At 41.7% G+C, this 15569-nt stretch overlaps 1 protein-coding gene across 5 annotated transcripts in view; it reads right to left on the reverse strand.

Annotated features, from left to right (window-relative positions):
• ZNF608 (zinc finger protein 608) overlaps positions 1-15352 on the reverse strand; it is an 83381-nt gene extending 68029 nt beyond the window's left edge. For 2 of the 5 annotated variants that reach the window (XM_064736136.1, XM_064736141.1), the window contains exons 1-2: positions 12559-12935; positions 10559-11605 (exon numbers count right to left, since the gene is read on the reverse strand). In XM_064736136.1, coding sequence (XP_064592206.1) covers positions 10559-11443 — 885 coding nt within the window. In that variant the 5' untranslated portion in view covers positions 11444-11605; positions 12559-12935. Of the gene's footprint in view, positions 1-10558; positions 11606-12558; positions 12936-14149; positions 14267-14693; positions 14841-15335 lie in introns of those variants that run through there. The other 3 variants (XM_064736140.1, XM_064736138.1, XM_064736139.1) reach the window with 3 other exon arrangements.
• Positions 15353-15569: the final 217 nt, after the last annotated feature.

Raw genomic sequence — 15569 nt, forward strand, 5'->3', positions numbered from 1 at the left:
TGCAGATAAGAGGTGGCAGCCAGACAGGTGTCAAGTATGCATGCCCATCCTGAAAAACTACTTAAAGGTTCCAAAAAAAATTGTGCTAACCTTGCAGAAAAGAAATGCCTCTTATCCTACACTGACACAGCAGTCACATCCATATTTAAATGTTAATTATGTGTATTGTTAACTTGTTTAATTTATCGCAATACAATGTACCCTCAATGATTACCAACCAGTTGAAAAGGGTTTGTGAAAATGAAGCAGTAAGAGGCATTTGAAGCTTTTCAAGAAATATTTCACTTTGAGAAAAAAATATAAATCTTGGATGTAATTTGAATGTAGTTGGCAAATTTTCCACCTAGAGTAAATCTGAAGGCTCAAAAATAAATATTCAAGAGCATTAATTTGTTTCTAGATGTGTGCGTGCAAGTAAAACAGCAGCCATAATGTGGAAATTTGAGTCACATTTTGCAACTAATTGGAAGCAGATTAAAATTCTGCCTCAGGGGAACATTGTCAAACTAGAAGCTGGAGCAAATGAAGAAAGAGGTGAAAGCATCGTGAAGAGCTGACAGATTTACAGTGCTCAAGGCAATAAACGGGTACTAGATGAAAATGAATGTGCTTCACTGTACTGCATGCAGTTTTCAGTCATATCTCAGCAATAAGAGCATACAGCCATGAAACAATTATTTTCAGAGAGATGGTGAAGGAAAGAGCAAGAATGAACAAAACACTACTCAGGCAGCGTGCAAAAAAACCTATAAATCCTACAGTGGCTCAAGTTGTTACAAGAATAATATAATTGGTCATAGTAGGTACTGTTCTGCAACCTGGACTCATCTCAAGTAAGGGATTACAGAGACATAACACAAGGAACTACTTACTTGAGTTGAAAAAGGACAGTAAGCCCTTGCTCAGCGTGAGTAAGAGTCAAAGCATTAGGCTCTTAGGAAAAAAAAAAAAAAACAAAAACCACACAGATTTTTACATTTTTAAAGCTAAGAAAAACACAGAACCCTGCACACAGATAAATCAGAGGCAGAAGGGGAAAAGCCTTTTTAGGGGGTGATTAGGAAAAGGTTGGAGGAGACCATAAAATGAAAATAAAGTGCAGAGGCTAATGTACCAATGCTGTAATGGAAACAGCTGCTAGCTTTCTCCTTCAGTGCTTGGCATCCATTGCAGCGTCACAGGAAAGACTGTTAAAAGATCTGGACATGAAATGTAAATAAAACTATTAGCCAAAACTCAGTTGCTGTATTTATAAAACAGTAGCAGCTCTTTTTTTCTTTACATGTATGTATATATATACATATATATATACATATATATATACACCTCCAGCATATATATGTGAATATTTATATTGATATATATGTACGCATGCATGTGTTTGCATAACCCTCTCCTTAAACAGCAACTAGTAACACTATTACATAATATTGCACCTTACTATTGGCTGAAGTGGACAAGAATATCAATGTATGCTTTCTGTAAAACTGGGTGTGGAACAACCACCTTTATTGTTCTCAAAATGCAGCAGTATTTTTCCTTCAAATTCCAGAACTCCAATGCAATACTGGAGTTCTGGAGCACATATAGTGCCTAACATTAAACCCAGAGCAAAAATTAACTATCAAAACTTTATGTCAAATATGTTCATTACATCCATAAATACTCCTGGAATATTAGATCCTTGTAGTCAGGACAAGATAGCTAAACAAATGCTTCGAAGTTTACTAAATCAGATTTAAAACTCCTACCAGCAAAACAAAGTTCAATGAAGTAACGAGGTCCATTTCTAATTGTATTTGCTTCTAAGTATTACCTTTTGTTGAAGAGATACAGATCTAGTTTCATTTCCCTCCTTCAAAAGAAAGGATTGGCAAGAACATGAAACCCTGAAACATGCAAATACTGCCATTACTTCACTGCTACAAGCCTATAATAAAGCACAGATTTGATAGTCCTATCCGTGTAGTGCGGCGAACCACATTCAAATAAACAGTTCTCCATGAAGAATGAAAACCCAAAGACCAAACCCTTCCAATTCAAACATTATTGTTGCTTTTAACATAAGCCATCCACAGAAATAAGCCAAGGAGGTGACAGGAAATCCAAAAATAATTTGGTTTGGCCCTGCACACTATGAGAAAGGAGATTACAGTTTGCTTTTCACTCTTCTTACTGGCTGAGGGAAGTGGTGAAAACTATGAAGGCTATGCTTACGTAACAAGAAACGATGGTACCCACAGACCTATTTCTACCCGAGTTCAGCACAGCATCACTGAAATTCATCAATAAAGGTGGCACTTGAATAGCATGAACTTGTGTTGCAGGGGGGATGGGCTTAACAAAACCCCTGAATTAATTCAATGGATAATGCAAATGACTAAATGTGTGCAAAATCAAACTGTCTAGTGAACACAGTTAAAGAGGCCAGATGTGCCTCAAAATTTCCTGGGAAACACAACCTAAACTTGGCGCTTTCTTTTATCAGAATGAAGAAAGCAAGCTCTCAGAGTTTACCAAAGTGTGACCAATTGGAGCTTAGTCTTCTGTTGCTAATTGAAGCATGGAAAATAAAAAGCCAGTTTCTGAGGGCAAACTACAAACCTATACTTTTTATACTCCAGTGCCACATGATAAAAAACAGAATCAAGCTGACTGGTAGAAATTTGACTGGCAACCAAAGACCAACCTATTATTTCAAACTGTTATGGGAACGCAATAAAATTGCTACCAGGTTTCCTCATGTTACTCTTCAATAAAAAGAAGCCATCGGGGAAATAAGAGGAAAAGAAAACACATCAAAACCTCTAAAGTTTCTTTAAGTAAAAGTACACTTTTGTGGTGTTATGCCATCTGCTTCTTGGTTAAAATGACAAGACAACTAAACAACTAGAATGCTAGTGTTTTGAAAACATCAAGTAACCACAATCAATAGATTTTAGTTTGCTCTTTTGACTGCAAAAACTGCATTCACATGCCACTACTGGCATATGCTTCGAACATCCTCATGAGGTTATTTCCCTTTCAGTATTATTTGGTGGAGTTTCTCTGGAGACAAACACCTCAAACTGCGTTTGTGCACAAATGTGAGATTTAGGCTAGGAAGACTCAGAAGTTGTGAGAAGATGAAGGAACCAAAAGTTTGGTATTTTTTTTCTGAAGATCAGCTGATGAAGATTTATCATAAAGGATATACAACTGAATGTAGCACAATTTCACTTCAAAATTAGTGAAACAAAGAGATTCACATTTAATTCCTAATAGGTATTACAGGCAGAAGCTAGAGAAGTTGATCCTTTCACCTTAAGATTTAGCAGTATTGGTCAACTGACCATACAAGCAGATGTATTACAAATCTCTGTCACTAAATGCAACTCTCACTTGCAGTGTTGGCTTCAGATTTCAGAACAACAGCATAGTAGCCCTAGAGCTGGAAAACCTATCTTTACAGACATGATTCCTACTTCATTGCGTGCAACTTCCCCTGAACACTCAATTGAACTGTTTAATCAAGTAGTGTTACACATATATAAGCATATATATTATGGAACCATGCATGTACATGGGGTGGGTGTCAGAGCAAGCTACCTATTCCACTCCTTGATGTTTCTCTCAGCTTTTTCAAAAAAGGAAAAAAAAAATTACAAAGAACCTGCTTGTCAGTCAAGTCGCTCTGAATAGTTTTACAACCTTTCATTCAAATGTAAAGGCTTTGTTCCAATTGCCAAGACCATTTTGTAAGAGTTAAAAGAGAAAGTGCAACAGAGGGTGCTTACTGAAATCCTACCACACAACCAAAAGTCATTCTCTGACCTTCCTCTTTGTCCAAATGGCTACTCATTGCCTTCAGTAAATTGTCGTATTAAATCAAGGATGTAATAATAATTTTTTTAAATCATGATTTAAAATCTCATTTAAGAAAATCCCTCAAATCATGTTATAACAAGTGGTAATTATATTTATTAAAATTATCACATTTCAAACATATTTTTAAGCAAGTTAAAAAATGATAGATTGTGTTACTGTTCACTCTGATGAAAGGCTGCACTGAAAAAAGCCGCACTGGGCAGAAATAGCGCTACAAAAACAGAAAAAGAAAGAGGTTTATGAAACAGAATATATATATAATTTTTTTCTGTATATATATATTATATATATATTATGTATTAATTAAATATATTATATATATATAACTTTTTTTATTTTTTAGAAAGGTATTTACTTTCTGCAATTATGACATCATCAGAAATTTTCATGAAAGACTGCTTTGCCATCTTTCACCCAATAGGAAATCTTATATACAGACCACTTTTTTTAAAAAAACATCCATGTATATTCTGTGATTGTTAAGAGAGGAAAAGAACTCCTTGATATGTAAGCACACCAAAACAAACACTAGTTTTTAGCAAAAAAATATGGCCAGCCCTTCAACTGAACCCAATCCACAGATCCACAGGTGCCTATATGAGGATTGGGGCAAGATGTATTTCTGGTGTAAAAATGAAGGTCATTTAAGAAGTCAGACAATTCTCAGCCATTCAGGGAACTATGAATTAGAGCATCATACACGGTACAATGTTAAGAATACTATAAAAACAAGAACCTGGTTGTTGGATCATTTGTACAAAGTATCTTAGCTCAGACCACAGCAGACAGGTTACATTCAGCAATTCCAACTGTATACCATGCAACAAATCTGGAACATGCCACTCACAAAGTGAATTCTGTATTTGAGAAATATGGACCATGTGGCAGTAGCACAAAACAGCCTGAACTGCTGCAGAAGAAATCCAACCTTTTTCAAGGGTGGGTGACAGAAATCCAAAATATAAGTATATCCTTATCCAAGATGGAAGTAAAGGTGAAGGATAGCTGAAATATTAGTACTTCTACAACGATACTCCTGATGAAGCTTGAGAAACATGCTCAATAACACGTATCAGTAAGAGTGTGAGACGTGAAGAAAAACAGGGTTTTTTATTCTTTTAGAAATGCAAATAGCATGGACAACACAGGGCACATAAAGGGGAACCTGCATTCAACGTGCAAAGGATGTGTCCATTTAACAGAAAGCAGATCCCAGGCCCTCGCACTAGTGTCAGTGCTATGGAGATAACCCATTTTTTATACAGTGGAGAAAAAAAGGCACTAGTTTGAGCACGCAAAAAACCCTTCAGATTTCAGATTTGTGATTTACGTTGTTGTCGATAAAATAGCTTTCCAATTATGAAGGAATGCATTCTGTGTTAATGATCACAACCAGGGGTCCAAGCTTTACTCTTTTGTCAGAACTACAGCAGATCCTCCCCGCAGCTTCACCATTAACATGTCTGTTTCCTGTCAGACCACTCAGAGATAATGTCATTTATCTCAGGGCGGCACAAGACCAGTCATTAGCTTCAGTAAAAGACCTCAAACAAAGGCCGGATGGCGTTTTATCCAGGGCTCATAAGCTGCAGCCAAGAATCTCATTGCCTAACAGTTTAGAACAACTTATCTTTAAAAGAGTGATTTTTCTCCCTATCAAGAATTCAAGAACACTTCTCTGAAGAGCAGCAAAGTCTGCATGGAAAATTTTAGTCAATGGTTTTATCATATGCAATTAAGTGCCTGATAAGAGCTTGCTAAAGTTATCCTTTGAGAGGCTGGGGTGGGTTTTTTTGGTTGTTGTTGTTGGGAGGTTGTGGGTTTTTTTTTTCCTCCTTCATTTTACGTCATAAGGAAAGGCAGAGTAAATCAGGTTCTACCTCAATAGCAAGACCTTTGAAGAACTGACCCTTATTGTGTTTGCCTGCAGGAGGTGATTCACTATTATAAATTCTTCAATGACTGAGCTTCTGGAAACCTCTTTAAATGAAAGTGGAACTGGTTAACTGTATGTATGAACATGTGTTTTCACAGTCTCTCCCGTATTATTGCATTTCAGAAAGCTTCTATAAAATGCCAGGTGAACTTTTTAAAATAATGATAATAATAATTAAAAAAAGAAAGAGAGTCAGAAAAATACGAGCAAATCTCAGCTTTTCAATTCCTGGGCTTATGCTGAAAACTAGAAACAGATGGTACTTTCCATGTTACTTGAATCTGGTTATTGAACACCTCTATGGTTACGGGAGATTTTGCTTAGCACTTTTAACATACATTTCATTTATTGGACTATAAAATGCTACTTTGGAAAAACAAGTCTTTATATAGCTATAATTAAAACAGTCTTGCAGGAAAGCCCTTTAACATGGAGAACACGGTTAACCTCATGACATCTGGACAATCAATCCTTTCCTCTTTACTGGGTATTTATGAAGTTATTAAAATTGTAAAATTACTAATGCCCAAAGTGAAATATTTTTCCTGTAGTTCCAAATATGGCTATCAGCTTCCCTGCTTTGTTTGATAGATGCTCCAGACCAGCCTCCATTGTGCTACACTAACTCTTGCTTTGCACAGGAATTCAATAGAAGATCTGGTCATACATATTGGCAGAGGTCAGCAGGTTCACACGGAAAGCTTTCCTCGGCCAAAGGGCAACACCTCTTCACCCAGCTCAAAAAGCACCGTCACACTACTAGACAGCACTACAGAACTTTAAGAACCTTGAGCTGTGCTTATTGTTAGACACCCATACTTATCAATGTTTTTAACAGCTAAATCCCTTATGTAGCTTTCAAAACAGTTTGCTGTCAAACAACAATAGACTTTGTTCTTTAATTACAGCAAGTGACCTCCCTGCCCTTTTATTTCACAGTGAATAAACTACACACAAGGCCAGCAAGAAAAGTACATGAAGAGCATATCTCCATAACATCATTAATCAAAGCATGTACTTAAATGATTTACATCAATAGATAAAATTCACCCAGAGACTTCTGATGGCATACAAAACACTATCAAATCCTAACGCTAAAACACAACAAGGAAAGTGAAGATAAAATAAGTAATACTAGCCAACATGCTAATTTGCTAAAGACAACTTTCAAATGTGAAATGCAGTCTTAATGAGAAGCACAAAAATTCCATTCTGGAGTATCACTAGACTGATACATTTAGAACTGTAACTAAACCCTTCTGATTACAGCTTTGTATCTTCTGCATTAATTCCATGTAAACATACTGTTTTTCACATACCAAATGAAGTTTTACTGTATCTCAGAGTAAATTATGACTGAATTAATTCCAAAATCTCCTCACAATGCATACAAAGCAAATTTTGTAGCTATTCTGAACAAGTTTCAATGTAACAGCTGTTAAAAAACAAAAAAATGTTAGCTGGAACAGATGAAGAGCTCATGCTGACAAACAGTCAGCAACTGTGCTAAAAACAGTATGGATAAGAAATGGAAAATGGAGACAGGTTTTAACACCAAAAATCTTAGGAGTGGTTTGCCTACCTGTCAAAGCTACTTATTCAGACATGTCACTGTTGGCATGTCTGAATGGACTGCACAAATATAGCTCAAACATTTTAGAATTACAGCACACTTTGACTTTATCCACATATTAGGGGAGTGGTGACTTTTACAACATACTTGTGGTTTCTGCATAAAAGAGCCAGCAGAACACAGTCATTGATTTAATTAGGCTTCGTAAGATCCAATTTATCATGTTTTACATGACTTTCTGCAGCAAGGAAACATAATAAATAGACTAAAAATAGAATGAAGCATGCTGTGGAAGCAAAACAGTGACTACAACTCCTGGAAATCTGCTCCAAGCCTTCCACAAATAGTAAACAAATGCAGTATTATATTCCACGCCACATATAAAAACATGTCGATTTTTAATCAGCAGTCATGAACTCATCTGATTCTAAAAGGAAACTTCCAAATTCATGAGGCATGTCTTGCACAACAGTAAGATAACTGAACATGGATTTCAACATGCAGGCTGCAAATTATGTATTTATTTACAGATACAAGTTGCTTCGTGCAAGTATGGCATATATGTTGTAGCATACAAACAGTCAAAGCAATAACACTTCAACCATCTAAAGCCTTTAAAAAATTCTTTCCAATGATGATTAATCATTTGGGGAAAAAAAAAAAAGCAGAACAACAAACATAACAGACTCGAATGTTGCTAATGTTGCCACTGGCTGGACTTGAAAAATATCAACCATTATCAGCAACAAGCTACATTACTATTATTATTATTATTGTCATTGTTATGATTTAAAGGGAATATTCTTGGCTAAGAAAAACGCTAAGGGACTTTACTTGAGATAGCAAGCAAGCACACCATTGTGCCAGACAATGGCCAAGGCTGCACGACTCTGGTGTGCAGAGCCTGTATTAAAGTCGGTGTGTGCCAACAGCAGCGGCTGTTGTTGGAAATGCAAGCTCCAGACCTCCTCCTGGAGCGACATCTACAACACGCAGAGTGTGCCACTGACGCTGAACTCCTCCATACGTGTTTGCTCTGAATTTGCATGCCATCCCATTTACATAGCACATAAGATTACTCGCACGTATATAGATTCTTCATACAATTTCCTGTGTGACTAGAGAGTTGAAAGAACACAAAAACGGGAGAAACCACACCACCCTCTAATCTCCGTTGCCATGGCAGCAGCCTTTGAGATACTGAAATGTTCAGATTGCCAGCTAAACAAAATTGTTGAATGTGAACATTTGGCTGAGAGATTAAAAGGCTAAGGGGGTTGCAAAAGGGCAGTACCTCCCACATTCCAGGCAGCCACTGAATCCAATCAAATGGCTCTGACTCTTTAACCACAGCCATTGTGAAGACCGGATTAGGGCAATTTATCTAGATAGTTAAAACAGATTAGAGAACTGCAATTTGAAGACTATTGGCAACAGAAGTAAATGCCTACTGTACTAAGATAATAAAGAGACCTTGAGATTTTTGGACACCTTTCTGCCGTGAACAGCACTTTTCATAAATCAAAATGCAAACATATATACATGAATTACACAGCAATCTGGTTTTCTCATCTGCATTTAGACAAGGTCATAAGGCTCATTCAAATTCATCCATAGATATGCTATCTTAAAAGCAATAATATGCATACAATATAAAATTTAATTTGTTCCCTGCCTTGAACAAATCCCTTGGAATTATCTTCCAGTACTAACAAATATCTGCTATCACAAACACCCAAATCTAATCCTCCAGTCGACTTCGTATTACAAAACCTTCATGACTGAAATACAAAAAGCTACTAGCCAGTCATAAGAAGACATAACTTCCCACTCCCTGAGACCTTCAGCTCTCCCAGACACTTGCAGACCATACAGTTAACGTCTCCCCATTGCAATGTTCACTTGGGGAAGTTGTAAAAGCAGGTAATTTAGGAAAAACAGCTGACAATACAGTCACAATACTAACACCCTGAGATTGTGCATCTGGAGGGTGTTGGTTTGCTTTATTTTTCAAGCAGAGCAGGTTCCCTTTGTTTAACAACCTGTAGAATGTACCATACTTGTAATCCTGAGCCAACACTCGCCCTCTGGCCCCCCAGAAGATGGCTTCTGCCCTATGGACAGGACAGAATTCCCACCAACACCAGAACATCCTTGAACCAGCAGCTGACAAAGACAACATTGTCTCACTCCACCTTTCACCAGTAATAGAGTAGCAGCCATCTATTCATACAGAAAGCATCCAAAATAGAAAGGAATAAAACCACACACTCCCATTCGATTTCCTTCACACCATTTCAACCTCTCAACAAACAAGCACTTCAAATCCAAGAGCCAGTATGGCTCAGAGAGGAAAACTCCTCCAGACAGGAGACAAACTGCTCCACTCTGTTCCAAAAGCCGTTTTGCACACACAATCCTCAGCACAAGGTGCATTTTCCTCCTCCCAGCATCCTCCTTCCAGGAAGACAAGAGACACTGCCTGTCTGCTGGCTCCTTCCTCCCAGTCACCACACCAGCTTCTGGGGCCTCTGGGCTGCAGTGCCACAGAAGCCCCGAAGCCCCCAGCACAATGAGCATCCCGCGTCTCCACCAAGCGCCAGGCAGAGCCCCGGTCTCTGCCCACAGCTCCTGTTTCCTCCCCAAGCACAATCCCAGCTCTAGGCAGAGGGTCAGAGAAAGGGAGAGGGGTTCCTTTAGACTTTGGGAGAGGAATGGCCATGAATGCCTGCTGAAGTTGTGGAAGAGTCAGCACATACAAGACCTGCTGCGCCTGGAGCCTGAGCTCTGCAGCCCCAGCCTGCGAACACAAGCCATCCCACTGGTACTGCTGCTCTCTGCTAAAATTGGGGACAGCTCAGGCAGCAGGGTCATCGCTGCGTTTCTCCTTCTGGGCAAGTGCAATTAAAACGAACAGACAAAACAGAAAGGTTCTGCAGGTCTGATGACAGGAGAGGAAATCACAAGGAAGAGCAGCCTACTGGAAACATGGTATCTTCCATGTAGGGAAGAGGTCTCTGGGTTGATTTTTTTGTTTGTTTTTTTTTTTAAGGGAAGGAGGAAGGACATACGCATGTCACAAATACACAGCAGAGAGGACAGAGGAGCCAGACATACAGTCATGGGACACTTATTAGAGACATGGGGAAAGACAGAAGAGGTGGAGAGGAGCTTTGTCCTACCTTTTCTGTTTTCAATTTCTTGATTCGCCTGTGGCTCTCCTCCTCCTCCTCTTCCTTCTTTACCAAAACAGAGTTCCCCATTAACCCTGAATCCGGGGTACTTTTGCTCACTTCCCCCACAGCAGAGGAGGTGCAGTGGAAAGGGCTGGTGCTTCCACCACTGCCTCCCTTGGCCCCGAAGCCATAGAGGTGCCCAGAGGGAATTTGGCTATTGCCACCCCCACTGCCATTGGGGTGGCCCTGCTGCAGGTCATGCTGCTTGTCCTTCCTGGATTTTCCTGCATCCTTATCCCGCTTGGAGCCTCTGCTGCCAGGGGCTTTACCTGGTTTCTCCTCTTTGTTTTTCCCACAAGAGGCAACGGTGGTGGTGTTGCTGGTGTTGTTATTATTGCCGTTTGGGTTACTGCTCACACTTTGACCCAGTGCTGAATTCATGCCAGTTGCCTCTCCAGGGCGCCCTTGGACTTCCTGCCTTTTGCCAGCACTGCTGATCTCAGGAATCCCATACAAGGCAGCAGAAGGCAGAGATTTATTAGCATCCTTAGAAGTTTTACTCCTTTTCACTTTTGATTTGCTAGTCTCTTTGTGAGAGGAATTCCCCTGGGGAGCAGAGGGCTGAACAGAAGCGAATTTTAGGCCATCAGCTAAGGCTGAGGTAGCATTAACCCCACTGGAAGTCAGACCCCCGCAATCCTTGGAGCTGGTGTTGCTGCTGCTGGTGGTATTAGAATTATTCATCTCAAATTTCTGTCTGTCCTTCTCTAAGTCGGCGTCCAAATCGATTATTAAATTCCCAACACCGATTTCCCAATCATCGCCACTGTCATAAGTGTCAACTGCGTTTGGATCCACACCTTTTCCTGCAGTGGAAGTGTTCAATGACATCCTGAAGATAAGATCTCTAGAGTAAAAATCCGATGAACTTTTCTTTGGAGATGTGGGGACATTCGTTTATCTCCGTTGGGCTCTCTCTTAAGTTCAACTCTTCTTGTCTCCCTCCCCTAGGTGTGTCTAGGCTCACAACCTGCAGTCCACATCCACGTTGTCCTGTGAGGAGGGAAATAGTCAAGTATTTCTTGTCTGGGTGTTACCACAATATAACGTCACTCAATAAAGAGGGGGCAAGGTAGGGGGGAGCAAAAACATTCAACATTGCCACGTTCTTAAGTTTGTTAAGCCAGAGACAGTGGCTGTGGTGTTTTTATAATGAGCACTTTTAATCTACTTGTATACCAACATCCACAACCTCTCTTTAAGAGCCATGCCCATAAAAAAAGAAGAGAAAAAAAAAAGGAAGAAAAAAAAGGAAGAAAAAATTTATCTACATTATTTAAATCCACAAAGTTCAGGAAATACAGTCAGAGAAGTGGTGCCTAGCTGTTGGAGCACATGTTGTAATCTAACCCTTTGGACCATCACCTAGGCACGAAAAGGAGAAAAGGAAGGACAGGGATTCACTCTTCAGTGCATTCCATGGATTTTGTGGCTTTTTTTAAACCAGACCATTGAAGTTTTGCGACTCTCCTGTATTATCTTTTGCCACCCCCTTCCCCTTAATCTCTTGGGGGGGTGGGGGAGGAGAGTGCTAAGGGAAGTGGGAAACCTCATTTTCCCTGCCACAATACACCTTCTGTTAAAAACAACAGCCTACAAACTCAAATGTTTACTGGAAAATATTAAAATCCATAGGTTAAAATTAAAAAAAAGTGAGAATAAATAAATCTCATTCCTTTAAAAAAATATCCTTAAGATAACAGTTCTAAAAGCAGCTCTAATGTATTCCTAGGTCACACAATTGTTAGGTCTGTTAAATATAGTATTACTGACTGTACAGGAAACTGATTAAGACATACACTTTAAGTGATCTGCACCAAGGTGGCCTCAGCGACCGCAAATGAGTGTGTGTTTGACAAAGCTTAGTTAAAACGATTTTTAAAGGGATCTCTCCCTTTTACAGTCGACTGCCGAAATATTTATACATATATACGCATAATGCTTACCTTTAATCCTTTATCATTTTTAATTAAACCAGCAAATCAAAATGCTGTTCCCACTCGTCTCAGCAACAACTCTGTGCCTCATTTTACTTAAAGAGCAAGTGATCAAGAAGTAGAAAGCAAGTATCATCTCAGCCAGTATAAATCGGTCAATAACATATCTCCCCCTACTTTGGCACACGGATCAGAAGTCCATTTTTTTGTTTGTTTGTCTAGGCTTTTTTCGTCCTTGCTTAAAGAAAAAGAAGCAAAAAAAGCAAAAAAAAAAAAAGCTGTGCCTCACAACTTTACGAGCTGGGAGGTAATATTTCACATTCAGAAGTGAAGCATCAAGGACCAGATTTTTGTTTGTTTGCTTTTCCTGAATAAGCACCGAGAGGTAATAAACACCACAGTAATATTAAAAAGAAAAAAAAAAAAAAAAAAAAAAAAAAAAAAAAAAAAAAAAAAAAAAAAAAAAAAAAGGAAAGAAAAAAATGTTTCCCCAACTTCACACTCCGTCTTCAGCCCCGGACCTGGGAGCCATCCCGATCAGTAAGTAATGATCCCACGAAACAAACCTACAGGCGCCCGGGTGTTACAAGACAGAATGTGCTAACATCGGGATAAATTAGTGAAAGGGAGGAAGGAAAAAAAGAAGAAAGGACTGAAAATCTGGGCTGGATTCCGCCTGTTAGTTGGGAAGTGGCATTTTTTTCGCCCGTCCTGACAGATCTGATTTCTTGAAGTAACTTGAGGGGAAACGGGCGGGGGAGGCGGGGGGAGGGGGAAGAGGGGGGCGAGGAAGAGGCGGAGGAGCGGGAGGGGGGAATCACTGATCTGATAAACCGGTTATCAAAACATTTTGTGGGAGTGGAGGAAGGACTGCGTACTCTCAAACGAACTAAATTTTCCCAGGGGTAAGATTTCGGGGAGGGGGGTGCCGGTGCCTGTCCCCGTCCGTTCGTCTGTCCGTCCCTCCCCCACCAGCCTTAGATCAGCGCTTTTTAAAAATAGGAATTAGGAAAAAAAAAAAAAAAAAAGAAGCAAACCACCAGCATAGGCACGTATCAGTTTCGAATGGCTGTCTCGGGGGAAAAAAAAATAATAACAACGAAAAACCCGTGAGCTTGGGCTAGTCAGTCATGCGGTAAGTAATTCAGTAATTAGAGTCCGAGGAGATAAAGCAGACGACCTTTTTGTCAGGACAGATCGCTCCCACCTTATTGTCTCAGCAAACCTCGCAGTCTACCGTTATCACCCCCTTCCCTATGCCTCCCTCCCCCCTCTCCGAGTCAGACGGTCTCGGAGCTTTAGCTTAGTATTTTTAATTAGCCGGCGATGGGAAGCTAAAAGCCGTAATGAATTGCCGGTGGCGGGAGGGCGGGGGGAGGGGGAGGCGCGGCGGGCCCGCCGCCCGCGTCACGTGACGCCACCGGGCGCCATTGGCCGCCACCGCCGCCCCTCACACACCCGGCGGGGCGGGCTGCGCCCTGCCCCGGCCCCGCCCCGCCCCGCGCCGCCGGCCCGCCGCCTCGGCTGGAGTCCCGGAGTGCCCCCCAGGAGCGCCTCGCCGAGCCCCCCGCCACCTCCCCTGGTGGGGGGGCCCGTTTACCTCAGGGCTTTCCCTTCCCTGCGCCTCAGGGCAGGCAGAACAGAGACGGCGATGGAAGCCGGCAACTGCCGAGGGACGATCCCACCCCCGTCCCCCGGCTCCAGCCTCGCGTTTCTGGTGTCTCGGTGTGACATGCGAGGTGCCTCCCGGTCTGTCGGTGCCCCGTCGCTCCTGCTAACGAGCGCAGTGCTCTCGGGGCCCGGGGGGGCGGGGAAGCAATGCAGACTTGGCTGTAATGGTGTCACTTTTATTTCCCCCCCCTCCCCCACCGTGGGTTAGTTAAAACCCAAAAAGGCACTACGCTTTAACGCTCCCCAAGTGCACCGTCAAGTATGATTTGTGTGGCTACAGTGCTTTCACCCTCTTACTTCCCTCCAATAACTCACCCTGTCTAGGGGGTTGTTTTGGGGTTTTCTTCCTCCTTTAAAAATCCCCAAGAACCCTAGTTATCTCAACTCCCAAAACTCTTTAACACTCCCGTTTGGAGAGAAAAAAAAGAAAATCCCCTCTAAGTGCTATAGACGCACCACGCAACCGTACTTACGGTCTGTATTGGATCGAGTTGACCTTTTCCTTCTAACTGCATTGAGTGTGTTTTTGTTGCAGCCGCTTTTTATTTTAGGAAAAAAAAAATCTAATGTCTTCAACAGATTTATTGTGTTTGGAGGAAGAGAGCACCAGATATCATGAACTTTCCTTTCTTTCTAGAAACAAAATTAAAACAACAACGCCAAAAAAAAAAAAAAAAAAAAAAAAAGAAAAGAAGAAAAACTGGGCAGAGAAGGCAAACCCGGCATGTGTGTCTGTCCCCTCACAGGCTGACACACAGGCACAGGGGACAGGGGCGCTGCCCCCACAGCAGCGGCCGAGGCGGGGGACTGGGAGCCTCGCTCCGCGCGGTACCTGAGAGGGACTTTTCTTTGTTCGCGATGCCCTTTCCCTGCCGGCCAATCAGCACCCAGCTTTTATGAAACCGGGCCCTGCCATTGGCCCGCCGCTCCTCCTGCCTGCCGGCGAGGGCGAGAGACACAAACACGCACCCGCTCGCTCGCTCACACCCCCGGCACCCGCTCGCACTCGCGCCTTGCGGCCCCGCACACGCTGCGCCCCCGCGCACGCCGCACCCCCGCCCGGCACCCTCGCACCAGCCCACCCCCACCTCCGCGCGCATTGTACACTCACTCACACGTTCTGCACTCGCACGCACACGCACGCAGCCCCCCGCTCTGCAGCCCGCAGCCTACACCGAGCCTCCTTGCTGCAGCCAGATACAAAATCGTGTTTCCCATTTCAATTATCCTACATAACATTTAAAGCTGAGGGAGAGAAAAATAAATGAGGGAAGGGAAAGGAAAAAAAAAAAAAGAGAGGGGGAGGAGGGGAAGGAAAAAAATAGAAAACCAAGGTGGAGTGTAGCTCT

Source organism: Zonotrichia leucophrys, chromosome Z, assembly GCF_028769735.1.
Source record: "Zonotrichia leucophrys gambelii isolate GWCS_2022_RI chromosome Z, RI_Zleu_2.0, whole genome shotgun sequence".
Taxonomy (NCBI): domain Eukaryota; kingdom Metazoa; phylum Chordata; class Aves; order Passeriformes; family Passerellidae; genus Zonotrichia; species Zonotrichia leucophrys.